Source organism: Lemur catta, chromosome 16 (genome assembly GCF_020740605.2).
Source record: "Lemur catta isolate mLemCat1 chromosome 16, mLemCat1.pri, whole genome shotgun sequence".
Lineage (NCBI taxonomy): Eukaryota > Metazoa > Chordata > Mammalia > Primates > Lemuridae > Lemur > Lemur catta.
In genome coordinates, this window is record NC_059143.1 from 37,369,151 (window position 1) to 37,392,423 (window position 23,273).

The 23,273-nt window shown below is 39.3% G+C and overlaps 1 protein-coding gene across 1 annotated transcript; it reads right to left on the minus strand.

Moving 5' to 3' along the window:
• Positions 1 to 1,860: 1,860 nt before the first annotated feature.
• Positions 1,861 to 23,028, minus strand: MEX3C (mex-3 RNA binding family member C). The gene is made up of 2 exons (XM_045528063.1): positions 21,916 to 23,028; positions 1,861 to 4,886 (listed from the first exon to the last, which is right to left on the minus strand). Exons 1-2 carry the CDS (start codon positions 22,658 to 22,660, stop codon positions 3,661 to 3,663), a joined length of 1,971 nt encoding a protein of 656 aa, XP_045384019.1. The 5' UTR covers positions 22,661 to 23,028; the 3' UTR covers positions 1,861 to 3,660.
• Positions 23,029 to 23,273: the final 245 nt, after the last annotated feature.

The window sequence follows — 23,273 nt, forward strand, 5'->3', positions numbered from 1 at the left end:
AAGGAGAGTAGCTACTCTAAATCTTTACTAAATGGAATCTCCTCCTGAGGCTTCTCAATGTCCTTCCCTGTATTTCATCAGTGCTCCATTGTCCATAGTTACTTCAATTAATCACTAATAGCAAATGGTTAAGTTATGAAACCACCATAAAAGAATATTACTGCAACCATTAAATTACGTTGTTGGAAATATACTAACATTGAAAAGATGTTCATAATATATTACAAATATCCACAACCTCCATTATTTATAAAAAGTTTTGGATTGAGAAAAGCAGAAATTTGATAGAAGAGGTAGGTGGCAGATTGAGAACCAGTGTCTGGTTTTAGGCTAAAAGACCCATTGAAGAAAATAATCTGTAATAACACATTTATTGTACCTATTCTGCAACGACTTTCTTTTTTAGCAAGCCTTCATTCTTGCTAAAAATCTACTTCACAAAGGGATTCTTTCGATAAAATGGTTTATAGGAAGAATTATATAACATTACAATAACTTAAGCTGCTAGCCAAACCAAATATTTTCAGTTTAGCTGTCTACTCTCCCAGGTTGTGAAAAGGAATAATGTAAAACCCTTTTCAATAGGTTTGCCTAATCCTTGATTATTCACATTGCAGATCATCCAGTGTGGTGTGGCTATTTCCTGTTAACACGGGTCCACAGTGTTCCTGGATGCTTTCTTCCCCAGTACTTCAGTAAGCAAGAAAATTGACACAGGCACGCAAGGAAAGGCAAATCCAGACTTAGAACCAGGATAAGTGCTTATCAGTTTTGCTAACATTAGTTCCAGACAAAGTTTTGGCTTACTCTGACAAGCAAAGCCTTTAAAGTAGATTATTTTCAAGGTCCCCTGAAAGATCTTGACCTTGTATTAGGCAAAAGTTAAATTCTGGCTGGGCACAGTGGCTCAAGCCTATATTCTTAGCACTTTAGGAGGCTGAGGCTGGGGACCAGCCTGAGCAGGAGTGAGACCCCATCCCTACAAAAAATAAAAATTAGCTGTGCATGGTGCTGCGTGCCTGTAGTCCCAGGTACTCAAGAGGCCGAGGCAGGAGGATCCCTGGAGCCCAGGAGTTGGAGGTTGCAATGAGCTAATGATAACACCACTGTACTCTAGCCTGCGCCACAGATCGAGACCTTGTCTCAAAAAAACAAAAAACAAACAAACAAAAAAAACGAAAAAAAAATTCATTTCACAGGCCATCCAATCTTAACTGGAGTTGTACAAATAAAATACTGTAACACATTCAAATAATTTAACCTTTACTCTTCTGGAGGCTAATCCTAGAATTGGCAAAATAATTCTGGCAGATAATTCTAGGGCAATAATCTTGCCCATTATTGAATTTACATACTCCAGTCTTCTAGCACAGCCTAAGAATTTGTCCAAAATCTACAATGAGGACTTACTAAGGTTATGCGATACCTCAAAGTAGATTTGGTGATAAAAAGACAAAACTAGGCAAACAAAGAATACAAACTGAGTGGAGTCTAAGTAGAATTCAGGATATCAACTAATATTAATGTATAAAAAAGTCATTTACTATTTCATTTATAATAAATCAGTAGTGGTTATTATTATTTGTGGTCAATCACACAATCATGCAACTAATTAAAACCAGCTAAATCTCCAATTTCCTATAATGTAACACCCATTTAAAGAAAAAACTAAACTTGGACAGGAAAATAAGTGACACATTTAACACCAAAGAGTACACTAAAAAAAAAAAAAATCACCACAAGAGTGAACACAGATAGCTAGCTGGTGAATGGGTAAAGTTTGTAAAAGGAAATTTTCAATTCTTAAGTAGCCACATTCTAAACTGCTATGATTATATGAAAAATACCAAGGAGAATACATTCAAGTTAATGGAAACAAGTCTTTATTAAGTAACTTTTAATATCAGAAAAATAAAACTCTTATAATTCTCTTTACAGCAAATATATAATATCAGTGCTTTGGCCATCTTAAGTTAAAGGCCCTTTATCATAAAATATATGGTTTTAAACTTTACTCAAATTGAATTTATAATCCCTATGACTTCCCTACATATACATAACAAAAGAGTGTAGTAAAATTAGCAAATACTAAACTATATTGATAATTTATCATTCTTAGTTTGTGGTTTTTAGAAACAGTACACGCACCTAATATATGTCGATTCCTTGGCTTATTAGTTGCAGTGTACAATGCAACAAAATACAAAATACATGCTTGGTGAACATTCGTTCATATCTACAAGACGGCAGCTAGAGATTAGGTTTCAATACTGACATTTAACTATCCTACAAGCATTTAGCATTACATCATAATATGCCATCAAGGCAATTTTTTATACTGAAAAAATCAAAATAAAAACCGTTATTTGTAAACTTTTATACGAAATGTAACTCTTCAAGTGGAAATAAAAAATAAAATCTGTCTATTTACTATTGAATACACATAGGATTTCAATTTTCGGTATACCGAGAAAAAAAGCTCTTTTGTGTTGGGAAAATAACGCTTCAAAAAATAATTAGTAGAAAAACCCACCAGTATAATGTTTTGTCCTTTCAATGCCAGCACAGATTTGGGAACATACTGAGGATGAGTTATAGACATCCACAGGTGAAATGTACAAGCATATTTTAAAGAAATCTTTCCTTGTGATTGGAAATAGTTTTGAAATGAAGTAAACTGATTGGAGGTCGTCACAGCTGCTTTTGTGAATTATGCCAAGGGCATTATTATCCCTTTCTCCCCCCCCCCCAAATTACTAAAAAATAAAAATATATTTATAATGTGCAAGACAAATATGGATTAAACATAAAATGTTTCACATTTTGATCTATAGTCTAAAAATTAATTAATAGCTTGATCAGACTAATGAATGGAATGTTCGCATCCTCAATTATTAGCCAATATAGGTGCCACCCCAAAGCCCTTCCTGATACGGGAAAACCCAGGTGGCCATTTCCACATCCACCAAGGGAGGCAATGGGTAGGAATTCACAACTGCATTCCTGATCCACTGATCATACCAGCCTTGAGCACTCTGGGCGAGATGAAGGTCAATGTAGCAGTTTGTCCCAAATTATAACCAGTGATCTAGTAAACTGCCATCAGCCCTATTATTACCAATAAGTAATCACAATGCATTAAAAAGTGACTTGCAATCCTGCAGAATTAGGCATAAGTTGTTGTAAAATAAAAAACAAACAAACCTGTTTTGTCAAAACTGGCAGTGTAAAGAAGGCAGCACTGGAAGTGTCTGAATCATCTGTAATGCCAAGTACCCTCCATAAACTCTTAATGTGGTTAGGCTTTGGGACCCACTGTTCTGAAATCTTAGACGTATACACTTTCTCATAGGCTCACACAACCTATGATTATCTTCACTCAGCCAAGTTGAACTTCAGCTTTAGCAATTCTTAGATAAGCTATGTCTCTGGGTCTATAGGACAGTATTAATAATTAAAACCAAACTAATAGACAAGAGACCACTTAGGTTTAGTGTTACCATAGCAGCCTTTTATAAGTTTACTAACAACTTTAGCCTAATCCCAATAAAGCCTGATAACAGTCATAAGAATTCATTAGGAAGTTTACTGGGGGGTACCATTATACCCATGCCTTTACGAGTCCATATAGAGATATAGTATTTATGTATATATATATAGTTAAGAGTGAATTTGGATTGCCTGAGTAACAGCTGTCTGGCAAACTGGACATGATGGCGTTCTCTTTTCACAGATCTTGTTGGCACATTCCATGCAGAAGAGGTTGTGGCCACATGGAACTAGGGCAGCAATAACTTCATTCTCAAAGCAAATCACACAGTCGTGCTTTCGTCTTGATTCTGGAGGTGAGCTAGAAGTGGAACCACCATTGGAAGAGGAGTAACTATTGGTACCATTAGAAAAAGCAGGGATGTATATTGGAAGGCCAACATGGTTGCCTGTACTAGGTGGGTCGCTCCTAACCCTCCGAGCAAGTGGGTGTTCTATGCTCTCAGGAAATGTAGGAGACAGACGAGGAGTAGATGGCTGACTTCCTCTGCGCTGAGTCTTCATGTTACCAGAGGGATCACTCCCAAAGCCAGAAAGTGGGTTAACTGGTTCAAATGGAGTCCAGATAGTTTGAGCGGATGTTGGTAAAGAGTCAAAGGCAGGAGAGTCAACTGCAAGATCTTCTGAGCCTACAGATGGTAGTGTATCTCCAAACCAAAAGTTTCCTGTACTAAATGGGCTTGTTGGACTAAAGTCAGCCAGCCTATTGCTTCCAAAGTAGGAATCTGTGGAACCACTTCCTAGAGAACTGGAACTATCATTTCGGTAATTGGATATCATTCTTGCTCGGCTAGGAGGAACTGGATTGGAGGAGAGCCATGCAGAGCCCAGAGTGCCACCTTCAAAGCTTACATCGGTACCGTTGTAATGGAAATCATTCTCTTCGTTGAGCTCTATATAGTTTCCCGTACGCATGGCAATATGCATTTCTATTTCTTCCCGTGCTCGGTCAACATTTTCGGGCATCCCGGTCACTTCAAAAACAGGCTCCTTATCTCTGCTTGGTGTTACTATGTACGTGTGGGTCTGCTGCTGAATTCTTTTAATAGTTGCTCCTTTGGGTCCAACCACTAATCCCACCACACGGTAGGGAACCCTGACTTGGACGGTGGTTTGACCGGGCAGATTAGGACTACATGACAATCCTCCCAGGGCAGGGCCATTTTTGTTTCGAGATGCACGAATCATGGAGAAGTGCTCTGCAGCTGACAGGATTTCTCTTTTGGCCATGGCAACATCTTCTTTCCGTCCAGTGACAACAAAGATGGGCTCTTCACCACGGACAGGTGTCTTGATATACGTGTTTGTCTTGGCTCTCAGTGCTTTAATTTTACAACCTGTTAGAAAGAAAACATTTCGTAAGAATCAACATCTCTTATAAAGACAAATCACAGAAAGTGCCTTTTAACCTTAACGTACAGTTATCGGGCAATTTTCACTTTATTTTATTAAGTTTTAGAGTTTGTTCTTTCAAACTAATCACATGATAAAATTCCTAATTCTACTAATGCTCCTAGATCCAGAGGTATACTTGTCTGGTGATCCTTCATTTGAAAAGAGGTGGTACCTCTACTGGGAGGTCTTGACTCACTCAAGTTAGGCATATCATTTTCTTCCTCTTCTTATTAGAAATTATAAATGACGCATAAAGTAGCCTATACAGATAAGTTACACCATGAGTGGGTTTGATTTTCAGAATGCGCAGGGAGTTGGTGGCAACGAAAAACAATAACATGCATGTGAGACATTTAATACCTATTCTCACTTAATCTACACAATAACTCTTAAGAACCAGACTATTACACTATTATACTCTTTTTATTGCTAAAGAAGCTGAAGTTATACAGAAAAACTGAAGAACTTGTCAAAGTTCACACAGCTAGTAAGAAGCAGAGCCAAAGTTAAACCCAGTCTGGCTTCAAAATCTTTTCATAATTCCCCATTTTAAACAACTTTCTTTAAGTAATCACAGATTACTAGTGCCAACTGTGTAAGATTAGAGGGCTTCACACTGCAACCTAAAAATGCCAAATATATAACTAAGGCATATAAGCCTGGGGTCATACTTTTCAAAGATCCGAACTTGAAGCTTGCCAGAATAGATTTGTTCTCATGAATGTATCATGCTATCCTAGTGCCTCAAAATAAACACATAGGTGCTAATTGAAGATAAATGTCACAATTTGAGCAGGTCTTTTTCTTAAACTTTTCCTTCCTTTTCTGTCCCTAATAAATTAATAATGTGCTTAACTCCTGCTAGTCCTTCAGATTTTAGGTTGGGTGCCTCAATCCTCTCCAAAGCTTCCTCTCCCCAAGAACCAGTTTGTGTGCCCTTCCTGAGCATTCCCAAAGGACTGGGTGGTTGTCTATACAGGTTGTGTATCCCTTATCCAAAATGCTTGGGAATGGAAGTGTTTTGGATTTTGGAATATTTGTGTTATATCTGCTAGACAAGCACCTGTAATCAGAAAATCCAAAATGCTCCAAATAAATATTATGTTGGTGCTCAAAAGCATTGGAGCATTCTGGATTTCAGACTTGAGATGCTCAATCTGTATCTGTTTTTGCTCCACAATAGAAAATGAATTAGAAGACCAGAGCAACAAAAATTCTGTTACCTACTTACCATTTATATAGGCTAAATGTCCAGGAGACTCCCTCATTCAGCATAGTGGGTGTTTTCTTGGGACTGAGAATTGAGATCACTTTCACTGGCCGATATATGACTGATGGAGATGCCTAAGCAATTCATCCCTAAATTCATACAGGGATGTACGAACATATAACTAACTGGTCATGCCCTATACTCTGGGGAGTTATTGGTATTATTTGAATACATAAGTTTACCTGGGCTACAACTTGACAAGAAGGCAGTCTGCTGTAATCACATTCTTAACAACAGACAGTCCTGATCATCCTGCAATTTCTACTAAGGACAAAGGGAGAATTAGCCTATGGGTCTAGTGTTGGTCCCTTTCAACCCTTACAAATACTGGCCATTAGAAAACAGAATTAAAAACCTTTCTAAATAAATACTTCTGAGACTATAAGCAACTGTCAGTCATACCTTAGAATATTTTCTGTTTAATACCTATATAGTATTAACTAAGGCACCCCCTCTACCCAAAAGGGTCATGTGCTTATTGGGTTTTATGCATTAGGGGAAAGCGGTAACAGGAATACAGCAAAGCCATGCCCTTTTAAGCCACTGCCAATAAAAATAGAAGTATTTCTTCTCTCCTCTAAATTTTATAACAGTTTTAACACAGTACTCTAAATTCAGATTAGGACTACAGGAAACCTCACCAAACATAACATTGTTTCTATAGAAACACATATTCTGAGCTCCAAACAACATGTGATTTCTAGAATATGAATACATTCTGAAGTTGGGGACTATATGAATAGGTATTAAAGTATTAAAAAGATAACACAAACTAAAGGAGAAAAAAGAGTTCTGTTTTATAATTTTGTGAGTGAGGGAGGTAAAAAAACTTTTGAAGTATTTTAGATTGAGTTTCTACTTGAAAATTCAAAGATACTTTTAAAAATCATATAAGAATTTATAATCCCAGAAGCCACAAAAGTACTGATAAATTAGACTGTATTTTTTAAATTGCTACATGGCAAAAGTCACCAAAAACAAAGAAAAAAACTAAAATATAACCCATCTCACAAATGGCTAATTTCTCTTTTACACACATACCTCTCCCCTACAAATCAAACTACCAAAAGCCCAACAGAAAAATACGCTAAACAAACAGCTTGCAGAATATACAAATGGCTCTGAAGATGGAAATTTCCATTTTCACAGGAATTGAGCTATTATTTTCCACCTAAAAGATTGTCAAATATCAAAAACCTTATAACAATGCTAGTTAAAAGCTCACATTTAGCTAGTGAGATTATAAACTACCTGCTCTGGAGGGCAGTTTGCAATATTTATCAAATTATAAGTACATACACCCTGTACCTCTCCAATCCCACTTGTAGAATTGATCCTGTGGAAATACTTGCACAAGTGCAAAATGACCTCTGTATTTTATTACTTATTGTTTGGATTAGCTTGAGTCTAGTACAGGTATATAATGGAATACTATGCATTCATAAAACTGATTGACTTAGAGGGACAGGGTTAGAGGGAGATTTAGTATATTCTTATTTCTTATAAATTTTGAGCCATACAAATGTATCACCTTTTCAAGGAAATATGATTAAATTAGAAAAAAATCAGATATAAAGAAAAAATACATTTTACTAGTCTTGGCATATTAATTAGACTTTTGGCTAGTATTACTGAGATTATAGTCCCCCCCGCCCCTGCCCTATCCACAGTTTTGCTTTCCATGTTTGAGTTACCCAGTTAACTGCAGTCCAAAAATAGGTGAATATAGTACAATATTTGGAGAGTGAGAGACCACATTCATGTAACTTACTACAGTACAATGTTATATAACTTTTCCATTATTAGTTGTTGTTAATCTCTTACTCTGCCTTATTGATAAACTTTATTATGAATATGCATAGGAAAAAAACGTAGTATGTTTACACAGGGTTCAGCACTATCCCCAGTTTCAGGCATCCACTGAAGGTCTTGGGAATGCATGCCCTGAAGATTAGGGGTAATCCCTGTACACGAACAGTAGGGTAAACGATTTCATAACCTCAAAGTAGAACAAGGTTTTGTAGTTCTAAAATGTAAGAACACTTGTTTTCTTACAGCTGCAGATAAAAACATGTACTCAAGGTAGTCAATGGGCAGAAGCCTAGACCAGTTAGTTTAGATGTCAAAAACTAGGATAGCACTAACAACTTTCACAGCTATAATTTTATCTTGATTTGGAAGTAAATTCCCCAAATAAAATGTCCCAACTTACCCCACTGGTATAGAAGCCCATTTCCCCTTCCTACATCACTATTGCTGAGGCTGTGTTTCACCTTAAAACCCTATAGCTGCAACCAGAACTCTGGTCCTATCGTTCCCTGGTGTAGCAAAAGGATTCTGCCTTGCTTCTCCAGGGTGAAGGGAGCTTCTCCCAGCTTTAGCAATTAGGAACAGACATCCTCTGCTGCTGGGAGAGGAGCTGAAAGAAAAGGAATTTAAACAATGGTATCTTCAGTGTTTTCCAAAGTATTCGTTGTATTATCAATTTAGTGGGTTGCATAAGAAAGAACTCAATGTGTTCCAAATGTTTTAGTGAAATATGTGTACAATGGGATGCAATGTTGTTCTTTTTGCTGTGGGTTACAGTCAGAAAAGTTTAAAACCATTAGAGTAGATCATCCTCAAGGCCACTTTCTAGTTCTACAAAACACGTGAAATGATGTACTTACCACAAAAGAATCAGTGTAGTGAAGCGGGAGGAGTGTGGAGTTGTTGAGAAGACCTAGGTTTACAGATGAAATTTTTTATATAATTGAAAATGGTAATACCAGAGTTCTGCTCTATTGACACCTAAAGTAGCTTCTGGAGGCCAGAGAATGCAGATGTATTTATAACACTAAATTTTAAAAAGCCATTTATTCTAGCCACTAGAAACATATCTTGGATGCCCACAGCAGGATTCTGCAAGTTTTTTTTGTTTGTTTTTGTTTTAAACCATGGTTCACTTGGGTGGTAGCAAAAAGACCACATGGCCTATCTATACCATTTGTTCCCACTTTCCAATAGAAAAAAACAGTATGTGATAAAGAATCGAGTTAACATTTAGGCCACCAGTAGTCTATAATTAAGCAGAAAATAAAAGTCCATAGAGTTGTTCATCATTCACTACTAAATCCTTAAAAAGGCACTTGCATTTATGGATAGTGTGGTAGGCAGAATTCTAAGATGGCCTCCCAACATTCCTGGCCCTGGTGTACATACACTTTCTTTTAGTTAAACAAACACTAACCTAGGTGGCCCTGTGAAGGGATTTTGCAAATTATAGTTCAAATCAGTTCACCTTAAAAACAGGGAGATTATCCAGACTATCTGAGTGGGCCTAACCTAATCACAAGTCCTCTAAAAGCAGGTCTTTCTCCCAGCTGATCTCAGAAGAGAAGTCAGAGAGACGTGCTCTGTCTGGCTAACCTGGAAGAAAGGAAACAATCTATGCTGTGAATTGCCTGTGGTGACCCCATGATGAGGATCTGCATGTGGCCCTTAGGAGCTGACAGCTACAAAGAAAATGGAAGTCTCCATCCTTCAACAAGGAAATAAATTCTACCAATAACAAGTGAGCTTGGGTGAAGACATGAGCCCCAGATGAGAACGGTGGTCCTGGCCAATTCCTTGATTCGAGCCCAGTAAGACCCTGGATAGGCACATGATGCCTGGACTTGACTTACAGAAACTGAGACAATAAATTTGTGTTGTTTTAAACCACTAAATTAGCGGTGACTTATGCAGCAATAGATACTACTGAGTTCTCAAAGCCCTAAAAGACTCCACAATCACTGCCCTAAAAGAGCCGAGACTAAAACGCTAGGTATTACATTCTTCTTCAGTACCCTACAAGATACTAAGGAAGGCTCTCAATCAGAACGAAGAAGTAGCTTTCAACATGTAATACTATATTAAGGTGTTATAGTAAATATGGAATTGCCGTTTGTTCAATTAAAGTCCAGAAATCTTTTTCTGTCCTTTAATTTCCCTATTTCCTGCTTTAGTTTTCTAATGCTGCCATAACAAGCTACTTCAATGACACATAAGTTTGACATGGGTCTCGACACAGCTAAAATCAAGGTGATGGCAAGACTGTACTCCTTTCCAGAAGCTCAAGGGATCCCTTTCCTTGTACATTCAGGTTGTTGGCAGAATTCAGTTGCTTGTAATGATAGGACTGAGTTTCCTTGCTGGCTGTCAGCTGAGGGCCATTCCCAGCTTCCAGAGGCCACCTAAATTTCTTGGCTTGTGATTCCCTTCCTTCGTCTTCGGAGCCAGCCATGGAGGTCCGGTCCTCCTTCATGTTTCAAATCTCAGACCCAGCTGGGAAAGGCTTTCTACTTTTAAGGACTCATTTGATTACACTGGGCCCACCCCGATGATCTCTGACAACCACCCCACAGTAAGGTCCATACTCTTTATCACATCTGCATAAAACATCTACAAAGTCCCTTTTGCCAAATGAGATAACATATTCACAATTCCTGGAGTATTAAGATATGGGCATCTTTGGGTGTGTAAGATTATACATTCTGCCTACCACATTACTGTTTTCCTTTCCTCCAATTATTTTCCCTTTCTTCTAAGTACCTAGCTTTTAAATCCCAATCCAGGAATAGTAACCCAACGGCTAGGGTAGTGGATAGACACAAGGCAGGGTCAGGAAAGGTTTGGGGAATTATAGGCATTGGAACAGGGTAAAGGGATAGTTTAAAATCAAACAGGAAGAAAAGAATAAAAGCCAGGTGTTGACAACAACTCTTACCAGGTGACTGCATTTACGTTAGGAGGTGAGTGGTTTGGCAGGTGATGCACAAGTAAAAGATGGCCTCCACTTGTCCTAAGGGCTTTGACAAGGTGTTCCCAGCTAAACACTGGTAGGGACCCAAGAGCATTTCACCAATTGTGAGATAAAGTTCATTTCGGCCTAATGGCTGAACTTACCCATTCAAATGTTAAATTCCCTATAAGGGTGTAGGTGCTACTTCCAGGTAGTATAAAGGATCTATCAACATTTCTGCTCTCAAGGAGCTCAGTCTAGAGGGGAAACAGTAAAGCAACACTGATGTAAGATAACTGGTTTAATGAAAACAGGCATACAAAGCAGAGGAAGCATAGAAAAAGAGATGACTTTACTGCTTATACTAAATAAAAGGCTTCAAAGGCATTTGAACCGAGGCTTGAAGAAAGTGGTTTGGCCAGGTGGGAAGGAGAGCAGAGGAACTATTAACACAAGTGCACAGCCAGAGACAACTGTTCAGTACTGTGAGTGCTTCAAGTGAATGGAGAGTAGATGGCGGGGGATACGGCTGGATGGGGAGGCAGAAGTCCTCAATGTCAGGCAAGGGAGTTTAAACTTTATTTTATAAGCACAAAGAATTTTGGGTACGACTGGTAGGAGCATAAAAAATGCAAAAAAGAGACTTACCTGAAAGGCTATCACAACAACCGGCAGAAAAATGCTGAGAATGAAAGACAGGATGCAAGGCAGGGGCTTGTATGACCACTGTTACGGACATCTGGTGTATTTATTTCAAGTTGTGTTGCTGATTTTTGACAAAGGAGTTTGTTTTCCAGAAATTAAATCCATTATATTTTCCATTCATTTCATAAATTAGCTATATATTAATATATAAGTTGATTTAAGAAAGCACAAACCCATACAAACACCAAAATTATGTATGTATTTCCACTTTTGGTAATCCTTCAGGTAGACCTTTCTTCAAAAATTTCCACCTAAGAGGTTTTGTTTTGAAGGGGAAAGGATGCTACTGGGAAATCATGACACTCACTCTTTAATAAAAATTGGGAGAAGGGAGTTAAACTCCATTGAGTAGCTCTTTTTACTTTCAAGAAAAATAAAACTCCTTGGCCTGATATAAAATTCCCTCAGCCCCTGCCCACATTAAGTGGCTATATAACCTACCTTCTCCCAGACTTTATCATCTCCTAAACATGTCTTGTTCTTCTTCTATCTCTGCTTAGGTATTTCCTTAAATAATCTGGAGAACTCTCCTACCACACTCCCTTCCTCTCTGAGTTACCTGAGTAACAAATGTGGCCTCTTGGAAAAGATAAAATTGTACATGTGAAAAGCTCTATGAACTCAAGAGTAATATAAACATAGGTGTAACTATTATAGCTATCATATATGAATCCTTCCAGTTCAAAGGAAACAACGTAAGGAAAAAAAACCTGATCATCTACAGAACTGGGAACTTGTTTTGACTTCAGATCATTCAACCTCCAGGTCTTTTCCAATGCTTATATTTTTTTAATCAATCCCTCCTTTCCTAGGAAATGCACAGTCATCTCTTCCTTTCTTGAAGTCTAAAAAAGCACTTGGGACAATCAGATACTATCATATTTTGCATGCATATATCTGTTCTTCTTTCCTCAAGGAAAGATTGGTGGAGTAACAGTTGGGAACATGAAACTCTGGACAGACCATCACTAACCAGCTTTGTGAAACTGAATAGGTCACTAAACCTTACCTCTCCTTCATGTGTAAGGGACTATGATTATAGTTACTTCCCTCATTTAGTTGTTGCAAGGATTAAACAAAATACTGTATTAAAAATGCTTACTATATTGTCTATTATTCAGTTAAGTACTCACTAAAGGGTAGTTTTTATTTTATTTTTTTTATAACTATTCCCCACTCCCCACCTTTCCCAAGTTGAGTATTTCCTAACCTCAGCTAATATCTGAGATTGGACTTAGTTTTGAAATAGGAGAAATTTATAGAGCACTCCTCAGTTTTCTGAGCTCTTTCCCAGATACATTCTCATTTAATCATCATAAATAGAGTGCTTTAGGAAGGCCAGGAAAGAGCTTAATTGCATTGTTCAAGATCTCCCAGCTATAAAGTCAGATCTCAAACCCAAGTTGTCTTAATTCCACACTCCTTTCACTACTGTACAGTATTTTCCCCTAAAAGTATAACACTTTACATGTTTCAAAACATATTAGAATGGATGAGGGGGGATAGTATTACTTAACAGTTTTACATAAAATGAGCACTTTTCACTTGACAAGAACTCAATTTCAATATTATATTTTCAAAGATTGATGAACATCAGCCAAGTCCCAATAAGTACACAATTTAATTCAACATCTTAAGTAATAAATAGTTTAAGAATGCAATGTATTCCCTAAATGTATAATACAGAAATATTAGCTTTCCTTTCCAGGGTTCAAGCATCCTTGTAGCTCTTCTAAGGTCAAAATTCTCCAAACTTTCTTAGGAAAACTGTCTCACTTTAGGGATTACTACAACAGTACTTCAAAGAGCTTCACTATTTTATTTTAGTTTATTATCAGCTTACATATGGACATTTAATGCCTTCAATCATGTAGCATCTACTATCCTTCAAACAAAAGCTCAAAACAACTTGAGCTTGACCGGCTCTTTTAAATAAAAAGCTGGGAATAAAGGCAAGAGGGAAGAAAACCCCAATTAATGCAATACGGAAAATGAATAATAAATAATAAAACGACATGCTTCTAATCCAACAATTCAGTTCAAATAAACAACACGTTATCTACTTCGTTTCAGGTACTTTAACTGATATTAAGGATGCAAAGATGACTAAGATTCAGTTCTGTTTTTATTGATTTGTATCAACCTCAAGCATCAGAAGTATTTAGTGCCAGTCCATGTTCATGCGCAGATATACATCTGTCATTTTCTTTTCTTATATTGTTGGTGGTCAAATCTACTAAATCCTTGCTGATTTTTGTCTGCTTGTTCTACCTCTTACTGAGACAAGACTGTTGAAGTCTTAACCTAGTAGCTCCAGAGTAGCTTGATCTAGTAGCTTATACCTCCACAGTCCTCTCTGTCTGGTGGAAATAACAATGGATTAAATGAGATGATACATGTAGTTTTACATAGTGCCTGACACACATGTTAAAACAAATGAACTAATTTTCTATAGGGAGTTAAAAACATATAAAGAATCTATCTTCAAGAGATAAAATATATTTAGATTGTGAAAAACATGTTAAGATATTAACCCAAAGTTATAAACTAGTGACTCCTATATCCCCACCCTCCCAACCTGCTTTATTTTCCTACTTGATTTTTGTATAACTGGAGAATTCCCTGCACGTACAAGTTATTTTAAAAAAAAAAGAGGTTAAATGAAATCTAAAAATTTCTTTTTTTTCACTTATTTTAGACAATAAGATAAAAAATATTTAATGAAAAGGTTTTTATTTGGCATTTCAGCAAAGCTGATACAACCAGAAGAAGGTGTAAATTAGAGATAAAAGGCAGAACAATTTTCCTAACTGGGAGCTTTAAATTACATTCACGCCCTTTAGAGGATGTTAACAGAAACCTTAGCATTATCTCAGTTTAGGTACCATATAATGGAATCTTCCAGATTTATTTGTAAATGATTCTCTTCCAGAATAGCTTAGCTCTTTGCCAGGAAATACATTTCCAAAGCTCTGACTTTAGATAAATTTTAAGATATATCATAAATTTTAAAAAATGTAAATAATTTAGTTAGTGGTATACCGTAGGAAAAACTTATACCATGAATTTACACTAATGATATTTTCTCAAACTTGATCCTCACAACAAATGGGGAGAAGGAGCAAACTGAAAAAGTAGATGGAACAGATTTTTTTTCCCAAGAAAGGAAACTGAGGTTAAGAGAAGTTAAATGATTTGTCCAAGGTCACAAGCAACAATAAGTGGTGAAACTCAAGTTTTCTAATTTCAAGTTCAATGTCCTTTTCTACAGTATACTACATAGTACCTGTGGAAAGTCATAAGGCAAAGGGGAAAAGAGAGTGGCACAGAAAAGGGGAACAATAAGAAGGTAAGCTCCAAATGTAAAGGTATTTTACATTGGTGGCTATTTGGGGGGATCTTCCAGTTGCTGGGAATCATTCCCTTCCCAGCCCCTTTCAATCAAGTTCAAGACCAAATTCTTCACGCTTACCTTCTACTACATCTGTAGTTTCCATTAAAGAATTATTATTTTACGGCCTAGTCTTATTATTCCATGATACAGTTTTACTTGTGGTCAAATCAGGCTTCCCCACATGCAATAAACCGTACTCCTTACTCAACAAAGGCAACAAAACATGAAACTTGAATTGTCCTTAAATCCCAAACACCGGCATCAAAGAAAGAGGTTCTATAGTTACTCAGTGTAACCTAAAATTCCCCAAATCAGTCATAGAATAAAGACTTGAACTACTCAAATAGGATTAGGCTATGCATATATGCAGTTTAGTATAATTGGGCTCAGTAATGCTAACATTAGAAAATTATTTTAAAGCCTTAGATATCAGATTTAATCTTTGCCAATCTTTACACAGTAACTAAAGAAAAGCATGGGAAAAAAGTTAAAATGAAACAAATTATGGTATCTGAGCCATCTGGGAAGCCTTAAGGATGCAGTTTAATAAAAAATATATCACTACAGAATCACCTGAATATCAATGGGGATTTAAAATAATTGTTTATGATCTATTTGGAGCTTCCTAAAGAAGCTTACAATTTAAAAAAAAATTAAAATCTAGTATCTTATTTAGATACTAACAGTTATTTAGTAGCTTATAAAAATTATTTATTTTTTCATTTTGAGTTTAAACTATAAGTTCCATATAGCAGAAATTACCTTGTTTAAAATTCTGTAACAATCCTATAAATTATAAAATAGTACTGTGGTAATCATAGCTGCTCACTAGTACCTTGGCTCTGTGCACATGGTTGTAATGCACTTTCTTGCCCATTTGAAATTAGGTGTGGCCAGATAACTAGCATTGATTAATGAAATATAAGTAGATGTGGTATTACTTCCAGGTCTAACATTTAAAGATCAGTGTATGCTATGCCAGTCTTTCATCCTCTAGCATAGGGGAGAACAGTAACACTTGAGATGGTGGCTACTCCACTGGCCTGTGTCTCTGAATGACTAAAATGAGCAGAGCCACTGTGAACAAAAAACAAACCTTGGTTGTTTTAACATTGCGATGTTGAGGTTCTTTGTTACCACAGCATAATTTAACCCTATCTTGACAGAAGTGCCAGGTATCTATCTATCAGGCACTTAGATATCAGTTGGTTCCAGTTCTATTACATTAAAAGAATATAATGTGTGAAAATGTCTGCTAAAGCTGAAAAAAGGTGAACATGATCAAACAGAGTGGTTCTAAATTAATCTCAGATTTACCTGAACAAAATTTATATGCGCCTATCACTTATAGCTTCACATGTCAATTTTATTTGTGTATCATTCAGATACTCTAGAGTTATTACAGATATAATTATGCCCAGCTGCAGAAGAGGAATCTGAAGCCTAGGGAGTTTCAATGACTTGTCTAAGATCACTAAGTGAGTTAGCAGCACAGAGTAATCATCCTTCAGGAATATCAATTTCTGATTGCTGGCTCTTTCTAATACACCACAGCTCAACAGACACTGTGAACAGGCAATTTGGTGTTGCTTATAAAATGTATTTTATATTAAAATACATATACTAAAACATTTCTGTATTGAATTTAAGGGAAAGTATTAACTTCCCATAAGTATTCAAAACCAAACCAGCAATATATTAAGTACTATCTCATAAGTAAATTCTACTTTTCCTTGAAAACTTAAGATGTAGAGAAGAATCACCTAGAATTCCAACCCATAAACGTTGAAAAATTTTCTAGGCAGAAATCTCTAAGAGAAACAGTTCTCAAATATGTGGCTCCCTAGAGCATTTTTAGGTTGTTGGTAAGGGGAGTGGGGTGTAGAATATACACCCTTGGCTGGGCCTGATGGCTCACGCCTGTAATCCTAGCACTTTGGGAGGACAAGGCAGGAGGATTACTTAAGCCCAGGAGTTCAAGACCGGCTGAGCAACATTGTGAGACCCCATTTTTACAAAAAAATAGAAAAATTAGCAAGGCATGGTGGTGTGCACCTGTAGTCCCTGCTACTCTGGAGGTGGAGGCAGGAGGATCCCTTGAACCCAGGAGTTTGAGGTTGCTGTGGGTTAGGATGCCACTGCACTAGAAAGAGATCCTGCCCTACCCACCAAAAATACACCCTTGAATTGCCACTTTATTTCCCATTTCCTTCCTAGTGAATCAGAATAGTTCATTAGAGGAATAAGGCAGGAAGAAAATGTAGCAGATTCCCTGCTTATATGCAAAACAATTACAGTAATTTGAACCTTTCCCAAGGGCCCCAGAGCTAATACAAACCATTATCAACTAAATTTAAATTTTAAAGCCTAGAAGAAAAGTTGTAATTTTTAAAGCTAGTATGTATGTATGTATGTGTGTGTGTGTGTGTGTGTATATATATATATATATATAAATTACTGACTATAAATGACAGTGAATTTTTAGATACTTTAGAACTACACTGTAATGATAACTGTCCCTTCTGGGTAGTGAACGACACCAAGATTTCATTAAGTAAACTAATTATGACAGTGATGATATTATGTATACTAGAAATACAGTATCCCAAAACTCAGATGATTAGGGCAGAATTTAATCCAAAGTATTATTAACCTTCCAGAGCAGAATGCCTCAATACTGAAGCAGCAATGTCAAGTGGAACTTTATTTTTCATGTCAAACAAACTGGTCTACATCCAAGTTCTGTTATTTGAGCACGTTATCTTTCAGAACTTCACTTTTTAAATCTGTAAGATGGTGATAACTGCCTAGCAGGGTTACATGGAACTGGTAAAGTACCTAACAAAGGACTTGGCAAAGAGAAGGCCAACAACGCCACCCCTCCCCTATAAAAGAAAACGACATTGTGCTTTAGCATTATCCCAAAACTGTTTATTCTCATGAAACGTGTATTTCTTCTTGAATAGGAAATTTATGTTCAGTAAGACCAATCTTTTTTTCTCATGGTCACACGTACATACACCTTATTTCAGTTGCTTTGGAGCTTGAAGGGTGGTTCCACCCTAAGAAGTTGGGACAAATTATTGCAAGGATGCATTTAAGACAACTTGAAACAATGTAAAGTGTTAGCTGTTAAAGTGACAATACACACTGCCACTGGGGGTCAGTGGAAACAGAATAGCTCATATAAGGAAGAAGAAAATTTCCAAAATGGTCTAGAATGGTCTAGCTCAGTCACAGTCAAAGTAGAGGAAAAGAAAATCCACTGGAGTGCAGAAAAAGTTAGAACTCCTGTTTCCATTTTTACCTCATTCTTTTAAAATTTTACATATGTTTTATAATGTATATTAGCATAAATATGCATACACAAATATCCAGATATTGGGAGTACAAGCTTAAATTTTATTGACAGGGTGTACAATCAAAAACAGCTGGAGATCACTATTCTAGACCACGAGGCTGGAAAACAAACATACACTGTTCAACTGAAACCTAATGAAAAGAGTATAAGATACTCATTTATCTTAAACAGTAATATAAAACTTTGGGCTACAAGTCTTTAAACAACTGGATTTATGACATTTATAATAAATATTTATTTATAATATGTAGTTAAGAATGGGTATAGAATTCTGCTTTAATTCACTTTTTAGTCTAAATTGTTATCAATGACTGTATAAATTGGAACAAAATCCATTGACTTAAATTAGAACTGTTAACTACTATTGATGTGTCCCCTTCAGGTATTACACTTAAAGAGATGTTGCTAAGTTTACAAAATTCAGTGTTAAAAGTCCACTGCTAGCCTTATTTTTGAGGTCCATATTCTAAAACTTCTTTGATTAACTACATCAATAAGCCTCTTTAGTTCCTGGCTTTATTTTACAATACTGTTGGTTTCACAATAGGTGCAAAGATGAAAAAAACAAGGCCAATTTAGCATTTACAAATGACCACATGCTACTGAGGAGTATAAATAAGAGGTCACTCAGCCAACTTTCATTACTATCAAAAGCAGTTTTTTTTTAAATAAACACAACAAATTTATCACATGCACGTGTGCACAGGAGTCATACAAAACACGAAAATTCAGTGGTTTGGTTTTTTTGAAAAACGCTGAAACCAGAGATCATCTACACCGAGTTGCTAGTCTGAGTCAGAATTCCTTTTGTCCTGCTCTTTGCTTCAGAGCTTAAGTCACAAATGTCTCCATCTGTGACACAATTATTTCCAAAACCAATTAAGAGATGTCACACAGAAAATTATGACTTCAGGTAATGAATAAAATGACAGAAATGGATAATTCTTAAGGATGAAAACTTAGCTTCTCTAAAGCAAACAAGAAAATGAAATGATTTACCCTGCTTTATTCACTTAGGACAGGTTCTCTCCCATGGGGAAATGATCACACTGTAAAAGGATGTGAACACTGGAAGTCACTTAGTTCTCCATAGAAGTAAATACTTTACAGGTTTTATTCCTATGCTGCTAGAGCATGGGGGTGGCAAAGGGGTCAATGATCCACTAGTTCAATGGTTTAAAATAAATAGGAAAGGGGCAAGAGTTTCTGCTTTTAAGATAAGATAGAGGATAATGACATACTGTCAATTCTGGGAAAATATTAAATGCCAAAAGGAATAGTCAGCAATTTGTCTCCATGTCCTAAGACATAAACAGATTTACATTTCCTTATTAACTAATAAGCACAGCCTGAAAAAAAAAAAAAAAGACTATCTCATTTGCTACCATGTAATACATGGTACAAAATATTAATAAAAACTTGGAATTAATTTGATTTATTTTTATATAATGGATTTGTATAAAGATAACAGTTTACACAATTAAGGATCGTTTTATAGTGTTTTAACAGGTATGATATAGTAAAGGACAAAAGTTTGTATTAAACTAAATTTACAAAATATGTTATCTGGTTCCTTAGTAAAACTGGCATGTAAATGTTCTTTTCCTTTGTTACCCTGGACTGTCACCATAAGCACACTGAACCAACTTGTGCCAAGGAAGTAGCATCCTCACATAGCGTTCAGGATTCTTCATATTCTGGCCCTTACAACTGCATTCCCAGCCTTTCACTACTTCCCTTTACTGACCTTAGATATCAACAAAACTCACCACTACTTGCCAATTACACTTAGAGGTTAGTCCTCCACACCATTCCTCATGTCCTTACTCGGTCTTGCTCCAATCTCCATTTGTTAAACTCCTACCCATTCTCCAAGGCCCTCCAGGATATATGTTCTTACATGTGTAACTTTTTGTTTGTCACACTAGAGTTAGTGCCATTCCACTGTTTATCAGACTGTTAGCTTCTTAAGGGCAGAAAGTTTGAACCAACTTCACATTCTCAACTCAGTACCATAAACTCAATACCTGGCAAAATACAAGCTTGATACATAACAATCCCTCAGTGTTCTTATATGAATAGCCAACTCATTCTGGATCTATAAATTAAAATGTTTTGCTTTTATCCTGTATAGGTGAAATAGTTTTCTCCTGGAGATTATTATCCTAAGTATTGTCAAAAACAAACAAGGTATCTGAAACTCATTTACCAGAAGAACTACAAGAATAAACTCCCTTTCAATTGAATGGTTCCAGATTTGAACAGTGCCAATCATCAGGAAGTCTGAAATAAGCTCTTGCTTCTATCCAATTTTCAGGTAAGTTTTCCTTATTAAAAACCTACAGGTAAGAAATAAGTCAACTCTGGTATGTGAAACCACAATTTCGACAAACCTCTTATTTATGTGTACTTTAGACCACTTGGGAAAGATGAGATCATTTAAGCAGCAGCGCCATCATCTCTTTATTTGACCCCAACAATGCTCTCAACCTAACAGTAAAGAGGCATGCATCAACCAGGCTAAACCATATTGTAATGAGGTGGCAGCAGGTAATAGTTACCCCTTTAATAAAGGGGGAAAAGCCACATTACAGAGCTTAGGACCTTCCCTAAAAATGTCGGAAAAAGAGGTACTCCAGGCATCCCCTTCCCCCACCTTCACAAATCTACTCCTGGAATCTGAGACATAGGTCCTTTGTCTGAACAATGTGGGAGGAGTCTGTCTGCAGTACTGGTGTGCTGGCAAGAAGAGTAAATTACTGAAAACTGTATAAACGCATAAAGTTCCTTAATTACCTTACTGTCCAATTTTTCTTCGTCGTGCACACTGAAGTGTTCGAAAAGATAGCCAATGGTGCCTTTTCAAGAGTTTAAATGTAACGAGAGGAATACAATAAGATCAACAGAGTTAGGCTGCTCTTCAAAACCTAAGTTTCTGAATAGATGAGGGGCTGGGGGATGGTGGTGATGCCGACCATTTGCACACCCCTCTCCTCTCGAATAAGCTCTTTCTATGAGCCTCCATTTCTGTCCATTTCTCCATCTGAATAAGCCGTTGTAAAGGAAGCTGAGAGCTTTTATAAGGCACTCGGCTGTGCAAACTTGCAATCTCGAAGCTTTCCGTACACAACGCCGAATCCACAACTCCTCTGACCCGACCTTTTACCACCTCACTGAGGTTTTTGGTGACACGCCAACCTGGTGTTCCACGAATACAGCCCAAGTAAAGTGAACTCCACCGGACTGGGTGGCCCGAGAAAGTTCACACTTTTTATCAGGCAAAGCGAGCGGAACAGCGTGGGTTTGCGCAAGGTGACCCATCTTCTCAACTCGTCGACCCTCGGCTCCTCCCAGACCCCTTCACGGTGGACCCGGGGGACTCGCCGGGTTTGCTTTCTCAGCCCCAAGCTCGTATCTTTCGGCTCCCCACCCACGCCCAGGGCCATGCCCAGCTGGACCTCCCCACTCCCCACACTCACCCTGGCGGCCGACAATCTCGGCGACATGCTCGGAGCTGGGCACCGGGACGCACTCGGTGGTGTTGACGCTCTTCCTCCGGAGCAGGGCCGCCTGCTCCCCGTTTAGGGCGGCCGCCGCCGCCCCGCAGCCGCCGGGGCCGTAGGCGTGGGACAACATCGCCGCCATCATGCCCTGGGCATCGTCCCCTCCATAGAGCACCCCCGCCGCCGCGGCCGCAGCCGCCGCCTCCCGGGCATCGAAGCCGGCGGCGGGCAGCAGCACCGACCCCAGGGACCCGCCCGGGATCGGCTGGGTCTGGGAGGCGGTGGCCGCGGGCGGCGACAGCAGCAGTAGCGACGGCCGGTCCTCCTCCTCTGCTTCCTCCAGCTCCTCCTCCTCTAGCAGTTCTCCGTCCAGCTCCGCTTCCTCCCCCTCCTCCTCGTCCTCCTCCAGCTCCAGCTCGGCCGCCTCCGGGGCCGCGGGCCGGCCGGGCGGAGCCCGCTCCTCCGGAGACAGCCCCGCCGCCCGCCGGGCCTGGCCCTGCGCCGCCGCCGCGGCCCGAAGCGCCGGGGCGCCGGGCTCCGCCGGGCTGGGGTCGTCGAGGCCTAGCACGGCCAGGCGCTCCCGCAGCAGGAGCCCGTCCCCATCGAGGTCCGGGCCGCCCGCGGGCGGCGGCAGCGGCGGCGGCGGCGGCGGCGGGGGCGGCTGCGGCAGGGGGGCCGGGGCCGCCGCCAGGGCCAGGGCCGCGGAGCTGCCGCTCGGCATCGCGGCGGCGCGCTGTCAATGGCGGCGGCGGCGGCGGCCGGGTCAGGCGCGGCGGGCGGCGAGCCCCATGGCGGACAGGGCCCGGGCCCTGCTCAGCGCGCAAACACCTTTCCTCTGGGGAGGCGGCGGGGCCGGCGAGCCGAGCTGAGGAGCGCCAGGGCCGCCTGGAGACCGGAGAGGGCGGGGTGGAGGGGCAGGGTAAGGAGGCAGAGGTAGGTAACTAGGTGGGTGGGTGGGTGGGGACGGCGGCGGGGCGGGCTGGTGGAGGTGGCAGCGGCTCCCCTCTCAGGGTTTCTTTTGTTTCATGGCCTTAACCAGCCCCCGGCGCGCGCGGCGGCGGCGGCGACGCCCCACGCCGCTCACCGAATGAAGCCGGCGCGCTCTGATTGGCTGCTTTTAATCCCGGGGAGCCCGCCCTCTCCTCCCTCAGCCTTCCAACTCCTGTCCCTGGCCCCACCCCCCGCCCTCGTCTGGGGCCCCGCCCCACCCCTCCCCAGAGCTCCCTGATTGGGTGACTGGGACAAGCCAGCCCCCAAAGCCCCCTTCCGTCCTCTCCCCTCCCCCCACCCTCTCTCCCCTTTCCCTACTGGCTCTCCAGGAGCGGGACTGTGAT